General features: G+C 41.5%; 1 protein-coding gene across 3 annotated transcripts in view; it reads left to right on the forward strand.

The window, feature by feature from the left end:
• Nucleotides 1-1,904: 1,904 nt before the first annotated feature.
• The window catches only part of eya4 (EYA transcriptional coactivator and phosphatase 4), a 50,044-nt gene continuing 33,669 nt past the window's right edge, over nucleotides 1,905-18,279 (forward strand). For 2 of the 3 annotated variants that reach the window (XM_085431685.1, XM_085431687.1), the window contains exons 1-2: nucleotides 1,906-2,259; nucleotides 5,940-6,000. In XM_085431685.1, the coding sequence (XP_085287811.1) occupies nucleotides 5,968-6,000 (33 nt within the window). In that variant the 5' untranslated portion in view covers nucleotides 1,906-2,259; nucleotides 5,940-5,967. Of the gene's footprint in view, nucleotides 2,260-5,939; nucleotides 6,001-18,279 lie in introns of all 3 variants that reach the window. The other variant, XM_085431686.1, reaches the window with a different exon arrangement.

Here is an 18,279-nt window from a genome sequence, read left to right on the forward strand (position 1 = left end):
AGGTTTTAATTCATTCTGCCAGAATGTGTCAATCACTTAGCGGCGGGGTCCAGGCCCGGGTTCTGCTGCTGGACTGAGAAGCAGGAAGGCACAACAGGCTAGGCCTTATTAAAGGAGTCAAACAAGGATTCAGCTAAACTGTGCTATTCATAGACTTTCTTCAGAGGTGGGGTGTTAGAGGGGGCGAGGGGGTAGCACAGGTAAAACAGACTGACACGTGCACAACAACAAGTTGGCTGTTTACATAGTTTAAACTAGGTGACAAATAAGAAAATGAGACTGATATTTCCAAGTGTTTATATTAAAAGAGAGTGGGGGTACTAGTCACAGAGCACTGTGCTTCACCTCCTTTCAAGATAACACTCTAAGTCTATTTTATAAAGCATTTTTTTCTAATTGCTGTGTATTTGAGAGAAAATGCAACTACAGCTTTCTCTTTCTTCTGCCATCAGGGTACCATTTGCCATGCAAGTTCCTGTACACAAGCCATGCCAAGGGTTTGAATTTGACCCGCCCAATGCGGTGCCAAAACACACATATCAGTCATGATGCGATGTCATGCCAGCTACAAATGGCATCAAATGACTTTGCACTACTTATCCTGTCCAATTCCATGTGATAAATGATGAAAAAGTTAAATTGTGCAGTAGTGTGACTTTGGAAGATGACAGACCTCATTTCTGTGCCCTGTCATTTGGTGATCACTGTAAAAAATGAACATCGTGAAAGCGGCTATGAAACTTAATGTGAGATACGTCTTTCCTTTCTTACCCACAAACACAAAGAAAGATATTTACTTCCATTAGAAGGTATAGTTTTGGTAAAGGGCTGCTCCCACTTTCCTGCCTTTTCTTTAGGGCGACTTGACTTTTTGTCTCTGGGATTGCCAGTTAAACTGCCAGCCAGTCCAACAAGGAAATTTTTTTTTGTTTTTTAGTGTTTGTGCAAAGCATTTGAAACCACAGAAACTTTGGCTCTTTTCATCTTACATAATATTACCAAGAAAACTTTGCACATAAACAAAAATTGTGTGTTTGTGAGTGTGTGTATGCGAGGGATAGTAAAAGAAAGTAGTGGAAAGCATTTTTCACTTTCTTGTATCTGTGTGTGTGTGTGTGTGTGTGTGTGTGTGTGTGTGTGTGTGTGTGTGTGTGTGTGGGCATGCGTGTGTGAACATTAACAGGATCTCTAAAGCAACAATCAGCGATCAGTCAGAGTGGTCGCTGACATCACGATCTTAAATAAATGACAGCATGGTAAAAGAGCGCTGATCCGAAGCCAGCGGGGCCCAACAGTCGGAGAATCTATAAGCCATAACAAACAATATTTCAAATAAACAGACCCCATGGCCAAGCCTGTCATCTTTCTGGGGCGTCTCCAAAACAGTCCTGTCTGACTTTACTCTCATGCTGTTTTCTGTTTGTTTTTTCGTTGCATCTCCAGCGTGTTTTCTGGCATCGTTGTCCTCTGTCTGATCCCCTACTTGTAACTGTATACAGATTAACCACCACATTTTCCTTTGACGTGTTTGCATAAGTTTGCATTTTTGCCTTTCATGTTTACATATGTACTGTGTATTTTTAAAAAGCTGGCTTTCTATGGATGTTGTTTTTGAATATAAAAATACAGTAAAAAGTCTATATATACTTTTGCTATACAAATTTTTTTCTGAATCCTTTATAATACTGGATTAATGGACTAATTGGAGACCAGATAGATAGATTGATAGCTAGATGTTTTTGCTCCTGTGGGATATATAAAACTGTGAGCACATCATTTGGGCCAAACTATTAATAAGAAATCATTTTGGTCCCCTCCACCCCAACCTACTCTGAACCCCATTACTTCTTTGGACTCTTGCCCGGTAGTATCCGCATGGCAGCTGGACGCATGCGCAGGAGCAATCTTCAATAATGTCCCATGCCTCTGAACTGCCTGGTGCTCAAACTTGGACGCGGACTGAAAATAATGTTGTTTCCCGCGGGGGCGAGCGTTCCGGTCACCGAAAGCGAGCCTCGGGACTCGTGTTTGAGTTTGTAAAATTGTTTTAAGGACTCTGAATAACTCATCGGCTTGTTTTTGGACTCTTGCTGATAATGGCAAGCAGTAGCTGAGTGTTTTGATCCCGGTCAGTGACAGCCTGCAGACGGCAGGGAGAGCTGTGTGGCGATCACGCAGTACTTGATTATGAGCGCTCGCAAGAAGTGAAGAGAATCTGGGAGCTGATTTCTCGCTGGGACGACAATAGGTTTAACACAGGTATGTTTAAACTAGTTTGTGTTTTCCCCAGACGGCTGTGGCTTTATTATTAGACACTTAAATTGTAGGTCAGGTGGCAGAAGCGAGAAAACTGTTATAGTTTTGTTGAGTTTGATTAATTCCGATTTAAAAACATTTATATGAAAGAAAAACAACAACAATTCAGTAAAATGTATCAGTAACATTAAAATGAATTATCCTCCATCAAAGAGTGATAGACTCTGTCCAGTTTTCTATAATATTATTATTAATATAAGTCTTTACCTTACGTTATTGTTGTTGTAAGGCCAGTGCATGCCTGTTAATAACGCTGATGTGTTAAGTGTGTGTTCTCCGACTTCATCCCAGCCCCGGAATCACGGCACACCGATAGATTACCTGATCTTAAACAAGTGGACAAAAAATAATAATAATAAAGATTTAGTGGTTGCTGTAATTTTTTGCTGAAACATGGCAATAAATGAACAGACAATTACGTCAGATCCTTCCCCGTAAAACTGAATAGTTGTGCAAAAGGGTTTTCTTATTAAAAAGAAAAGAATGATAAAATTACAGTGATTATTTTTTGGTGGTTATTGGTCACACATCAGTCTTTAACTGCAGGTCAGTGCGGTCCATCCTTTTTTCCCCTCTCAGTTTGTGGACACGTGAAGGAGTTTAGTCCCCTTGGTGTCCCCTCAGTTCTCAGTCTTCATCCCTCCGCGTGTCCATGGCTTTTTCTCTCCATCTCGGCTCTCATCCCACGTGGAGTTTGTGTTTATATTTGATATGTAGGAAATGGGAATCTTATACCACTGCCGGGCTCTCAGGGCTTGAATGGCCCCCGGCTATTGGCCTGCCTCTAACAACATGACAAGTTACACGCCGACTCAAAATCTGATAGGGGCCTACTGCGCCGTAATCCATACAGATTAAATTTCACATTAAGGGCTCATACTTAAACAACGCGCATTAATGCGCAAGATTTAGAGTGTGGAGAATTTTTGGAAAATTGTAAACTCCTGCACTGGCCTTCTATCTCATTTTACATTACGGCTCGGTCTAAGGATGATAATCCCACCAGAAATGTGAAATATTTAGGATTAAATATTTTAATGCAGCCAAAGGGGATTTTTAGTGGGTGTTGGCGTTTGCTAGTATATTTACATTTTTTGTTTAAATGTTTTTTTGGTTCTTTGTAATATCGGTTAATTAGAGGCCACCTTAAGGCATTAAATAATCCCGTATATAAACTGTATTTAACACGTCACATTTGTTTCTATTTATTCATTTTATTTTTCCTCTAGTGGGAGAACTCTAAGAGTATCCGTTTCATTATCTGGAAACTGTTTTATGTTGTTTAACCCTGACCCGAAACGGGAAGGGCTGCAAAACACACTGTTTTATCCCTTTTAAAATGACCAGAATAAAGAACAGCATCGCACTCTTACATTTTCCAAATCTTTTTTTGTACTTAAAAAAATGAACTCGTATATGCATATCGCATTGTTTATAGAAATGTTGCGTTAGGCCTAAACCTGCCTAGCATAAAATATTTTATTCTGATATGAAGATTTGAGTCTTCATATCAGAATAAAATATTGTATTTTTATTTATTTGTTTATTTTAACTTTTTAGGTTAAAAGCAAATGTAAATATTGACCATTTAAACGTCAGAGGCCTTAGGGGTTTTTTTTGGGGGGGGGTGTAAACAGTTTAAATTTTGCACAGACTAATCCTTAACTGGTAATCTTGGAAACTGCTCGTGTCATTTAAAGATCGATAGCTGCATATAAGCGATTGCTAAGACAGCGAGGTTAAACTCAAATTTAACATATGATTTTTCCCTGCAGCCACTCCGACCAGCAGCAGTCTGCGGTTTGTTCAACATTCTCCTTCCTTCGGCTTTTATAGCGTGAAATTACCGCGGTGTAGCTATTTGGTCCACTTTCTAACCCTCTGCCGTCCCATATGTGTTTCTTATGTCGCTGTCAATAGCCATAGTGAGAAATATAATTCTCTCTTCTGGGACGCCGAAGGAAATGGCAGGCACTATTGATTCCCTGTTTAGTGTCAGGTAACTGCTGGGTGGGTTTTAGGGCCGTGCAGGGCAGCTGGGGCAGATAGACAGCATCATTTAATAAGAATTAGTTCTGACATAAAAAAAAAAAAAGATCCCCTTTTAATCAGCAAAACTCCTTGTGGCTTATTTGTGCTATACTTTAATATAAAAAAAAACAACAACTAAGGAAAACTAAGACAAATGCTCCATTACAAGCATGAAGTAAACTTTGCTCTTTGTGGGTTTACTGCCCATCACGTTTCCGCTAAAGAAGAATAAATCATGAAGGGAAGGGTGAAACCCAGCCAGCTCGAATAGAAGGCTGATTATGTCCTCCACAAAGGTGAGAGAGAGAGGGCGGGAGGGAGGGAGAGGGTGGGGGTTGAGGGAAGCAGGGAGGCTTGGGCACAAATCAATTCACCTGAGAGACGCATTATTGTCTTCGGTTTCAGGCTAGGAGGAGCTGAGCGCTATGAAAAATTAAAAGGATGCCAGTTAGTTTAAAGGATCGAGCCAGAAAACTCCACAGTGCACACACATGCAAACACACTCGGCAACAAAACACTGCGCAGACTGAAGAACAACTGGGAGTGCCCCAATTTTGTGCTCATACCTGTCCATATTTTGGGAAAAACATTTTAGACCCTGATCAGTCTTTGTGGTAAAAGTAAACAAATCCCTTGTATCTGTCTTTTAGAAAGAGCAACACACTTGTATGCACATTGTAGTATTCACGATTACAGTCAAAAAGTGTTACAGTAAAATAAAAAGTGTATTTTGATGGAGAACTTGAGATAGGTACAGTTAGTGGCACTCTTTACCACATTGCTGGGAACAACAGATCTAATGACGGGGAGGACCTTTGTGTTTGCAGGTTGTGTGTGTGTGTTTTTGCAGCTTATTCTTTTTTCTGACGCCTTTTGCGCAACATACCAGAAAGGAGCCATTCAGTGTCACCCTGTTGGGATAATGGCACCTTTTTCCATTGTTTTGTTTTGTTTTTTTGCAGTCCTTTGTTGCCGCGTCACTCCGTGCATGACAGTAGCGACAACAAGACGAGGACGCATTGTAGCTTCTGTCCTCATCTGGCTGATCGCAACGCCTCATCTTCGCTTAACTTGTAGACAATCACCTCAGGCTTCTCCGAACTCCTCCGCCAACCTGTCTCCTGTCTAGTATTAATAGGGTCACTCACTATCTTCGTGCGCTAGCCAGCCACTGTGTCTGTGGTCCAGAGGCAGCCAAGCGGCCCTATCACTTACACTTCTCCATTTTCATTGTTGATATTTACTTCTGCAATTATCTCTCCACTTCACCCTCGGCTGAAGATGATATGCTGAAGTTAACGCTGTCGCTTCCCTCCTTCGCTCTCCTGTTGCTCACACATAAACGCAGTGACTGAAGGGCTAACCGACAGATGCACACACACGTACAAAGTAACTTAAATGCTGAACCGTGCGCGATTTCATTCACGATATAAGCCATGAAACTCCCAGAAGAGTGGTTTGTTTTTGCTGGGATTTTGGTGGAAAACATCTCAGTCTATCAGATGATCTTGTTTACTTTTAAGTAAACAAAGCGTCACTTTTAGGCTTCTGACATCTATTTTATTTCCCTATTTTCTTTTTTGGCTTTCAAGTGTGTGGCAGATCAAAGCCAGAGGAGCCATGGAGGCCTCACAGGACCTCAGCGAACAGATGGTGAGTTAAAGGCTACTGTATGTAAGTGTGTGTGGCTGAGCGAGTAAGTATACCTTGTATCGGCCACACAAGTGTGAGGAATGGGTGCATTAGAGACATACATTGTGTGTGTGTGTGTGTGTCCAGGCTAATACACAGCAGCTGTGTTTCAGTGAGCGTACAGTAACCATATGGCACCAGTCAGAGTGAATGAGACTTCAGGAGAAACAATGTTGGGCATAGATGTCAATTTAACAATCATGTGTGTGAATTTTGTGAGCCGAAGTGTGTAACGCAATTCAAATCACTCATTAAATTGAAAAAGGAGGTAATTTTTATCTTTATCTTTTACATTTCAGTCACACACTGACACAGACACACAAACGCACACACACACACACACACCACACTTGAGCCCGAGGGTTTGTGAGCGTCCCAGGACAGCGGGCCATCTCTGCGTCACGTCAGCGCAGCGTCCCAGTTCTGCTTGTTTAAAGATCAGGCCGTATTGTTGGGAAAATGATTTTGGCGGCGAGCGAGGGCCACTCGCATTTCAAAGTCGTTAGTCAGCCACCAGAACAGGTGTAATTTCATCTTCTTCTCCTCCTCCATGAAGCAGCGTTCTCTCTCCCTCCCTCTCTCTGACCTGCCAGCCTCGACAGTAATAATAGCGCAAAGTGGGACAGAGCCCACGAAGTATGTTGTTTTTTTTTTTTCCCCCCCGACTTTTTGTGCTGCTCTGTTAGCCTCACTTCAGGTTGGATTACAGGCGGACCCCAGCGGAGTACATGTCACTCATACATAAAATGCACGCGCACACACGCACAGACACGCACACTAAAGAACACAAAAACACAGAAATAAAGAGAGAACAGAGAAAAACATCCATCTTGTCTTGCCGCTATCGCGACATCAAATATTGATGTGCATATTCCACAGTTACTTCACCTACTTTAAATAGGGCAGTGATATCATCTATAAGTGAATTTGAGCTGCGGCTCAAAGACATTGATTAATTGTTCGTGTTGGAAATGAGATATCGGAGCAAGGACAGAGATTTTTATTAGTTCGATGGTTTTATAGGCTCAGATTTGTGACTTCTAAAATGTTCAGGCTCAGCATTTTCTGTAAAGGGGCCAAAGCTTACTTTGTAACTTGGACAACCGGAGAATTCAGGTGTGTTGGTTTTCACATGTGGACATAGCTAAAATCAATACAGGTCAATATAATAGCCCTGCACTAACACTACTTTCAGTTATTGGCAAAATTGAGTGATATTTGGGGTCATTAGTTCCAGTTCTAACACCCGACAGTATGCTGTAACTGTACTTAAGGACTGAGACTGAATTACTATAAGGTGGCCACTGTTTTCAGATATATGGCTAAACTTTGAACTGCAGTCTAATTTCAAAGGTTTATCAAAAAGATAAAGAAAACTGCAGTTTCATCTGAAACTGTTAAAACAGCTGACATATGCCATTTTTTCCTTTTAAAAACGGTTCAAAATATGTCAACCTCAAATACATTCAACCTCTTTTTCAAGGCTTTAAATGGAAATTTAATTTGCAGCTTTGCTCGTATTGTTTCAGTCTGATTACAGCTGAACCTTTAAACCTTTGATTCTAAGTATGAATGACAGCTTTAACATCTGACTGAACATTTTAAATTATAAACTTATCCTATACTTGTAAAAAAATTTTCAAGCTTTCCTTTTGGTTTTAGTCTTTAAACTGAAATTGGCTAATTCTTTCCCCGCACTCCTTCATTGAAATAGGCGTGTCTCGGGTGACTAAGAAAACAACTCAGACCTCACACACAAGGTTTCGGGGAGTTGTCTGTTGATATTTAATACCCCCACTCCTCCTCTTTACCCTTTAAAGTACCCTTACTTCCTCCACCCCGCCCTTTTCCCACCACATCCATCGCACGTCATCTGGGTTATGGTCAGGCGTCCTCTCTGGCCGCCTGCCTGTCGAGAGCCAGCCTGCCGTCTGGGGTCCTCTGGGAGCGCTAGAAAGGAGCCTGAGATGGCGCTTGCAATGGTTCGCTCCGAAGCGCTGCTTACAGCTTCTTGAGGTGTTTCGCTTCACCTGTTGTCGCATATTTTGTTTCGCTTTGGAGAAAAGCTGTTGTTTTTAGGTGATGCTCTGTGAGATGATGTCGACGAATACAACGATTTGTATTTGAATTCAGCTGTGAACATTAAGGAGATTGGATTGACAGATCAGCGTCAGTCATTCAGTGCACACACAGAAAACAGAAAACGCATGCAAACTCCACACACAGTCTCAAGAGCTCCTGATCCAACAGACCTCCGATTGAAGTCTCCAGTCTTTGGCTTGGTGGAGGTGGAAGCAGTGAGAGATGGGGGAGCAGGAGCATTTGTTGACCCCAGGGAGCTTTGCAGGATTTAAAATGTTGAGCCACCTGAAGGGAAAAAAAGTAAGAGAGATGGAGAAGAAAGAAAAAGCGTCTGAAACATGAGGGGAAAGGGTTCTTTTAGCTTTAGCCTTTTCCTCTGGTGCACTGGGAGAGGCCCCTAGTATGGCAGCTGTCCTAGTGTGTGTGCATGTGCGTGAGACACAGAGCGAGAGACCAAGTAGGAGAAGGAAAGGGGTCAGGTTGCACCCCTCTTTCACCCCTACAACCCCATACAGACACATTCACACAAACTTACATGCAGCAGCAGTAGCTTAATATGACTACAGCCCAACCCTGATTGCTAAGATTGCACTGGCGTCATAGATGGCCGTTTCAAAATCTGCCCGGCAACGGGACAGATCACTGAAGTGTAGAGTGTAACAGCTACCCCACTGGCATCCCTCTGGTAGGCTGGCATCCTAGCTGGGGCACCGAGGGGCACTTCAATTTCAGCTTGGTGTACAGTGCTTCTCGTAAGATTTATGTGTAGCTGACAGCTGAGTGTTGCTGAGTGAGTCTTCTCTCTCTGTGCAAGAAACGCTGCAGATTATTTTGATCAGCACAGGAGAAGGCAGAGGAGTAGGGAGAGCAGGATATGAAATATGGCATGCACAATGTAGACAATAAATGCTAAATGATATTAAACTGCATGCAGTTGCAGAGAAACCGTGACAAGAAAACCAAGCAAATGAGAGCAGATTTAGAAAATCATAGCATAATAGCAGGAGTTATGATAGTTTTAAGATTGCATGCAGAAGAATGCTCAGAATTTCAATATGTACATATATTTAATTAAAGGAATGCCTTTCAAGGACCGACAAACTCTGAGCCTCCATCCCAAAGTTTATATTAATGTAGTATTCAGGTTGACTAAACATTATATTGTTAAAGCTACAAACTTTAGCATGAGCCCAATATGGTAAGTGCTTACAATTTTAGTGGGAAATGCTAGTTTTTGGCCAATGAGTTAAATTGGGCTTACCATGGCAACACCGTTTGATCTAAATGGTGCGTGTGGGGGGGAAAAATTCACTGAAAAGTGTGTTAAACAGTTGGACACATGTTTCATCTCTAAAGGACTTCTTTCCCCAGTCACTAAATCACCCATCAGCACCTGAACCGCTAAATAAGCTAAACCTGTTGTTGCACTGGTGCAACAATGGATAAGACTCACAACAGATTCCCAACAGCTCCACCCATGTGGCGATGCATAGTTGCGCGTTACTGTAATAAAGATGTAGGGAAGTGCACAGCACAGTGTTTTTCCTTGGCTTAGTGCATCCATAACATGAATCGTCCTGGTGCTGCACATTGTTATTATTTAAGATGTGTGAAACAACCAAAACATCTGTCTTTCGCCAAAAGCCCTTCAGTCCATGCTTTGGTACAGATAATTTATAACTCGTATATGAGAATAGAGTGAGAGTCTGTCTGGCCAGAGAAAGGCAGCTAGGTGTGAGGTCAGCGGGTCACAGACAGTCCCTGAGCCACTCAAAGCCTGACAGAGTCAAAGCCCCCAAAACAGACTGGAGAATCCATCTAGAAGCCAGAGCAAGTGGCGTGGGTTTTCTAGAAGAACACACCAGACAGGAAACCACATGATATGTGTGCTTTAGTGTCTGGTGTGTGAGAGTACGAGTGTGTAGGTGTTTCTTTCTCTGTTATACGCATATACTCTCTGTGGTGTGGGTTGGCTGAGGTCATCTGAGTGGAGACTGTCTAATACTGTGGCCATGCTTGTTTAATGGAAGTCAATCAGGGCTATGTATTTCTTGCCAAGACTCATCACTTTATTGATTACTCTGAGACTTCTCAAGAAAATCCCTATATTGCCAGATGTGACATTTTAACATAGTTGGTTATTATTTCTTTCTTTTCTTTTTTTTGTAACTGACGTGCTGAACTGATGCTTTGAATTTGCTCCGTAAAGATAAAACACGTTTAAAATGTAAAAGCATAACCCCAAGAAGAAGTCATTATTAAAATAGTAAAACATTTTCTTCTTTGTTTGCAGTAACTTCCATAAATAGAGCCGTCGATATAGCCCACCTTTTGTTCGGCCCCAACTTCTGGCTAATGCTCATCTGCCATTGGTTCCAAAAAGAGGAGCATATTTCCTCATTTTGCTGGGAAGGAAATGAAATTGCAACAATTGTGCTTTGGTAACGGAGGAACCTTCTGCCTCGCCTGCCGCAAGAACTTCCTCTGTTGCTCTGCTGGGAGATTGGATTTCTTTCTCTGCAGCAGCGCAGAATCAGAAAGGTGGGAGAGAGGGGTTGGCGAGGCTGTGACCTGTGTCTCTGTGCTGACTTGACTATTGCTACAACTAATGGCTGTTTTCATTATCTGCCACTTTGTTTCTTGTTTTAAGCAGAGATTAATGCCTTATATTATTAGTGTTCATAGTCATGAGCATGGCCAAGTCACATATTTTAAAAAATCCATTTAAAACCAAAAGATCTTCAGTTTTTCATCGAATCTGACAGTTTGGAATTGGAAAAATGAAGTCTTTTTTTTTGTTGTTGTTGTTGTTTTTGGTTTTGTCGTGTTTTTCTTCTTCTTCTTCTTCTTCTTCTTCTTCTTCTTCTTCTTCTTTTTTTTTTTTTTGCTCCATGTCCTTGATTTTTTTTTCCTTTTCTTCGATCTGTCTGACTGACTGTCTGTCCCACCTTCTCTTTCCCCGCCGGCCTTCCCGCCTCTTCGTCTCTCTCTGTGTCTCTCTGGCTACAGAGTGATGATTCAGGCCCTATTGTGAAGTCAGCAATCCGATACAGAGCAAGCCCAAGAGCGAGGGTGGGGGGGGAGGGAGGAGGGGGTGGATGGAAGGATAGAGAGAGGGAGAGAGCAGGGGGGGATGAGAAACAGGATTATGGGTGTTCTCGTAGCGGCGTCCGTGCTATTGCGAGCCCTAGGCGGTTTGGCACCCTTACCTGTCCTCTTCTTTACCTGTTGCTCTCATTCTCCAAGTTCACTCTGTAGTCTACGTGTCTCTCCTTCTTTGTTTTCCTTTATCTTTATCCTCCTCACACCCACCGAACTCCTCACTGACCTTTTTTTCTTTTTTCTTTTTTTTAAGCTCCTTGACCATCTTTTTTTTTTTTTTTTTTTTACACTTACATACTCTCTCTCCCCTCAATCTGTCTTCCTTTTTTGTAGACATCTGGTATTGTGAGTGATTTTATTAGGAAGTTGATATGAAGTGTTTCAAGGCCTGGTATGATGGAACAGCTTGCCACTTCTGAGACATTTAACTCCTGTTCGCTCTCCGTGGTGCATAGGCCAGCCGTAACTTCTAATAATCAGCCGCATAAAGAATCCACGAGCAGATGGTGTTTGCATGTGTGGGTGTGTGCGAGAGAGACCATACCTTTCTCTGCACTGAAAGTCTTTCCTTGTGTCCCTTTTTTTTTTAAGGATATCTACCTTATGTTGTACCTCTCGCATGCATGCACACTGTGATGTCATGAGCAGCATTATTTAACAGGCAGCTGGGAGGCCATTCATCATTTAATTAAAAGCGTCTGAAAGGGATCTGAGGCCTAATGAGATTAGCTTTAATTATTGATGCCGCTGCTGCTGCTGCCCCACACACACACCACCTCCAGTGATGACCACCACAGATATTTAGACCGTCTAGTCTTTCAGCCTTAACACAAGTAGTTGCATGCACATTTTTTTTGCTTTTCAGTTCTTTTCTTCCCTACCTGATGTCTTCCCAGACCCACGCACATCCCATTGATATTTGTTTCCCTTTGGGATGTCAAGGTGCTTTGGAGGGGGGGGGCTACGGTATGAAGACCAAGCAGGGGGTGCGGTAGCTGTGGTCAGGTTGGCGATGGGGGTGTTGCTTGAGGCTGGTGTTGAGTTTCTTTAGGTCTCGCACACCAGCAGAGAACTTGCTGCTTTATTTTTTTCCCCTTAGTTTCATCGCTTTCATACATATCAGTGGATTTATTTTGGATCCATTCTGTTAAGTCCTTGGTTTTCATACTGTAGCCTGGGCAGAAGGTAATATTTTGTATGGCTTGTGATAACAACTTACTTCATGTCACACTATGAAACATTAGTATAGAACCAGACCCAGACAGCATTTTCTTCCACTCTGGCTGTAGCTTATCATAGCAGGCCAAACCTTTTTAACTTTAACAAGGATCTGGTGTCGCCTTTATTAATCGTTGAAGAACACTATTAGGTACACCTTGCTAGTGTCAGGTTGGACCACCAAATGTTTTCAGGATGGCCATAATTCCTCATGAAATAGATTCAAAAAGGTGTTGGAAACATTTCTCAGAGATTTACGTCATGTTGATATGAGAGCATCAAACAATTGCTGCAGATTTATCAACCTCACATCCATGATGTGATTCTCCTGTTCTTCCACATCCCAAAGGCGCTCTATTGGATTGCGATCCGGTGACTGTGGAGGCCATTTGAGTGCAGTGAACTCAATGTCATGTTCAAGAAATGAATTTGAAATTCTTTGAACTTTGTGACGTGGTGTGTTATCCTGCTGCAAGTAGCCATGAGAAGATGGGTACACTGTAGTTATAAAGAGAGCAAAAATAACAGTCAGCTAAAATATCAGCTAGGCTGTGATCATGCTCAGTTGGTACTAGAAGGCTCAGTGTGCTAAGAAAATATCCCCCACACTATTACACCAGCACCACCCTGAACTTCTGGTACAAGACAGGATGGATCCATGCTTTCACGTTGTGTACCCCAAATTCTGAGCCTAACATCCGAACGTTGCAGCAGAAAATGAGATTCATCAGACCGGGCAAAGTTTTTCTAATCTTCAGTTGTCCAATTTTCATGAGCCAGTGTGAAAAGTAGGCTCCGTTTCCTGTTCTTTGCTGTCAGGAGTGGGGTCTTTTATTACTGTAGTCTATCTGCTTTATCATGTTGTCCATTCACAGATGTTTTTATGCATGGTTGTAATGACTAGTTAAGTTCCAAGGCATTCTCCTCTGACCTCTGGCATCAACAAGACATTTTCACCCGAACATCTGTAACTCACTGGATATTTTCTCTTTATTGGGCCATTCTCAGTAAAGCCTCGGGATGGTTGTCCCGGTTCGACCAAGTCTAGATGACTTGGGCCGCAATCACATGTTGTTCAGATAATAAAAACTCCGAAGACCTCTGCCCTTTAAAAACCTCTTTTTATTTTCTGTTTAAAATGTAATTTATAATTAAAATTCAATCTATCTGTCCAAGGTCATGACGCGAGAGAAAGGATCACCAGTATGTTTAAATAGAACACCATTAAAAAAATGTAAAAGTGGAATATTGGCCAGGTAAAATGGTTCCAAGTTAGGCAGATTGCTTGATCAAGGCTTTTAGAACAGCTTATAACACCACGGTCCAGAAAAGTCTTCTCACTTACTTTTAAGCTTAATCTGTGAAAACTCATATTCCTTCTCTTTCACCTCAAGGCTTTTACATTCATATCACACTTCCCAGGAGTTTCATATATTGTAGTCATAATTTTTACGACTGCATCGTGGGGTCTAAACCAGCGATTTATGGGGATAAAGCTAATGCAGGTGGGGAAAAGATGACAAAAGAAAAATTATTGCATGAAAATTACTTATATTACCTTGCATGCAGGGAAATTTGCAAATTAGTTTGCCATTGTGCTGAATTTTCTTTTAATAAAATTTAACATTGGTCCTTTAAACAGCATACTAAATCGCAATGCAGCGCAGATATGGGAGTCACTTAATGACGCATACGTTATGTTGTCATTTAGATCAATTAAGGGTCACTGATTAATCATTATGTCTGAAAAAGGTTAACCAACAGTCGATTAAATAGCATTTTAAATTATACTGATCCTTCCAGTTCATTGTCCACTCATCTGACCTACTGTCAGACTTTCAAGAACTTCATATTAAGGTGTTTGTTCTGGAGTGTGGTTCTATACCACTAAGTAGTTGAGTGATGTGCTCAGTATGTGTGTGTGTCCGTGCACGCAGTCAGCCATGGAGTGGTTTAAGTTTCTCCCAGTTGTTTTTTTAATCACTCTCATCAGATTAGCTGAGCAGGGCCAGTTGAGGCCAAACGCACTATTAACAACCCAGAACCAGTGTACACACACACACACACACACACACACACACACACACACATCCATCACTGACTTTTCATTTGTCTCCACTGAGTAAAGCTGCATTAAATCGTGTCTGTGATCCGTCACTCCCTTAGACAATGAGGAGCCAATTTAAATAGGCGACATGAAGACCACCAGCACGGTGAGCAGCATGGAGATTGGTCTGTTCCCCTCTGTAGCTCTTCCTCCCCCAAACACGTGGATTTACTACCGCAGTTCGACTGAAGAAAAACAAACGCTTGGGACTTCAGGATTAGTAAGATGCACTAATGATATCTGCGGTTTTGCTTAAACATAAACGCCCAGAATTTATACTGTGATAAGACTTAAATGGAAAAAGAAAAACAGTTTTACTGTAAAAGTGTGACTTTTATCAGCGAGCCGAATGGAACAAAAACTAGATCCACGAGGCGGGCGATAGTCATTGATTCCTTGTAGGCAGCCCACTTAGCCTTTAGTGGCTCATTCTGACCTTTGTCAGCAAGCTTGTTAGAAAGGAGAAATAATAAAAAAAAAAAAACAACTTGTTTTTTATGTATTTTTATATTTTAAAAAAGTCCCAGTTTACCTTTGGAGACGCTGATAACAGAACAGCTTAGAACACAGTATTGTGCAACATTTTGCTGGCTTCATTTTTATTTGTATTTAACTGTTTATATTTTTAAATGTCTTTAATTGATTAGCATAATGTAGCTACTGCTTGTTGTAACAATAACTATTTATTTGGTGAAATCTTTCACTGCGATTAGTTATGCTGTCCAACTTCATCATATTAGTACAAATATATTCTCCTGGCATGGTTTGCTGAAGACATCGCAAGTCACTCGGTGTTGTGAGTTAGGCTCTCTTTCTATGTAGTAAAAGTTGTGAACATCACCAGGCTGGCAAATTTATGTAAGCATGGCCAGGTGAAGCGAAGTATACCTGGCTAGAAAGACATGGAGGGAGAGAGAGTGAGAGAGGTTTTCGGAGAGTACCTATTTCACCCAAACACCTCCTCCTTCTCCCTGCTCCACAAACTGTTCTCTCCTTTCACTCCCTCACTTTTTTCCCCTCCTTTATAGCTTCCTACTACACCTGAAAAAGGGGCATTTTTGGAGGCATAAAGAGAGGGATAGATTTACACCTCCCCAGGCTTGGGGAACTGTGGGGTGTAGGAGGAGGGAGGGCTGGAGGGTGGAGGCTCGGCACAATGTATTTTACATGAAAGGAAGGGGATAGAGTTACCATCCCGATAACCACTCATACAAATGTGGAGAGCAGAGAGCTTTGAGCAGGGGACAGGTAAACGGGTGACTCTGTGTGTGTGCATATGCGTGCACGAGGGGAAAATGCAGAGTATAGATCGAGATGAAGCTTGTGTTTGTGTGGTGAGCAACATTCTTCATGAATGTTTTGTGGTCGACACACCAGCCGATGGCGCAGGCAGGGATGGTTGGGTGATCGTGTTGCACAGGTGTATGCGTGCATGCCCGTGTTTGTGCGCGTGTGCAACGACTGTCCCTCTGTGTCCCATTAACTACACAACTAAAGACTACACAGCTACATTCTTTTTCTGATCCTGATGTTTTTTTTAGCCTTTTTAAATGCAATTAAATTAAAACTATAGGATTTATTTAATACAGAAAAACATTTAGTGTCCATTTACATTTACAGTTTTCAAGTTTTAGGATTATCATCAGTAACTATTTAGAGCAGTTGTGACTATTTTTTTTTCACCCTTTTTAGAATTTTATCCAAATCATATAATCAGGCATATGAAAAAGAAGAAGAAAAAAGTCCATAATTAAGCTGGTCACCCCTCTGTAATACATTCCTTGGGTCTGGCTCTTTCAGGTTAAAAGGAGGGTGTTTTTATTTAGTTTTTTTCTCCATTGTTGCTAGCTGCTCACTCACAGCACCACCTGGATCATTGTGTTTTTAACTAAAATGTCCTGTAAGGGCTGTTTTAAAGTAGTGGTACTTTAGTTCTGTAAAAGGACGTGCTAAGGATATAAAGAATGTGAATACTTTTAACACCACTAAGGTTAGCTTACTAAACCTAGCCAAACACTGGCCTTAACTGGGAATTCTGGTGCAATGTTGTGTCTTGAAATGAGGTTTTTGGAGATCTGGAATGTTAATGCTTTTGTCTGGAAAGCATTTTAGTGCAACTTCTGTTGATTTAAATGTGCCATATGAATAAAACACATTTGATCTGACTTGACTTGATCTTCTTGTCTAACTTTAACTGATGAAGTGAATGAGCCTATGCTTAGGCCAGATTTAATAAATCAATTCTAAATTTGTTAGATCAACATCAAAGTGCTCAGAAGTGGATTTTTAAAGTGTGATGATGGAGCTAAAAAAATATAAGTAAATCATGAAAAGCTAGATAAAAAAGGAGCAGGGTCTGTCTTAGTCAGCCCTCCTGTTGGAGGTGAAGAGATAAACTGCTGTTGTTCCACTTGAAGAACACAGTTATTCTCAAGGGCCTCTTCAAATTGAATGAGCCACCTCCAACAGGCCCTTTGAAAACACTCCTAAAGTCAACAAAAACCAAAAGTAAGTGCAGCTATTTGACTGTATTAATATAATGCCCTCTTCCTCTGCTCAGTTCACTGCTCAGATGTGCCCATGCCCCACTCCTGTTTTTTTTTTTTCTTTTTGTATGTGTGTGTGTGTGTGCAAGTGCATTTCATCAGGCGTGTTTTGGGACGCCTCCCCTGCTCCCTTCTCCACTTGCTGTGAAAATATTTCATCGGGGATGTTTTTGGACGACCCCCCGCCCCCCGATCGGGTCTAGCCTGGCTAATAATAAAGTGCTTGAGTTGTCAAGCGCTTCGGCAACACCCTAATCTGTTCTGACAGCCAGTCCTCCACATTCACTCTCAAACGTCCAGTACACACACACACAAGTGTGTTATATGTCGGCATCCACATATAACACACTTTCAACAGACATTCGCCACGATCTGTGCACACAGGTCCTCTAGACAGTCTATCAATCACGGAGTTTATTGGGGCCGGGGATAAATGCTTTGGGACGGGGCCGCATGCTGTCACTATGGTGAGCGAGCTAAAGGTGGCTGGAGCACAGTTGGAGACAGTGGCTCTGTTCCAGATTGGTCTCCAGGCCTGTATAGATTTGTTACTGCTCCCTTAGCTATTTTCTATTGCCGTGTACACACACAGCAACATTCAAAATGTTCTGAATGTTGTTGAAGGATCATTCATGCCAATTAAATTCTATTTAGTTATAATCGTATCTAGCCACCATTTGCAACTATTAACAGTCAATTCATTCTTGATTGGTCTATTTAAAGTGGCATCACCAGCATAAAAAGCCTACACATCATGTTTTACATCTCATATTTTCCAGAATTTTAAGTGCTTTGACATTAAAACCCATCCACACACATATTGAAACAGCAAAAATTACAATAACTAAAACTAAAATGTTAATAGTAACTTTAGAAATGTGATGCTTTGTGTGCATAAATCTAAAAGAGTCAAGATCCACTGGTTTCCCCAGCAATATGCAACAATATGAGGTCTAAAATGTAAACAGGAGGAGTTTTGTTGTGCCTAAATTCATTAATTTTTTTCACAAGGCACCTTCATGTAATATAAAGTTAGTGAAGAGCACTGAATTTTCTTCCCCTCTGGGTTAAACAGGACTAAAATTGGGCCACGTCTCTCCAAAATGTGCTGAGGGAGTCAGATGTCAAGAGTTTGCTTCATGAAATATTTTTCTCCTCAAGTGCTTTTGTGTTAAATGTGTTTTT

Source organism: Copadichromis virginalis, linkage group LG15 (genome assembly GCF_057382275.1).
Source record: "Copadichromis virginalis isolate Kocher_CV1m ecotype Utaka linkage group LG15, C_Virginalis_male_GT1.1, whole genome shotgun sequence".
NCBI classification, from domain to species: domain Eukaryota; kingdom Metazoa; phylum Chordata; class Actinopteri; order Cichliformes; family Cichlidae; genus Copadichromis; species Copadichromis virginalis.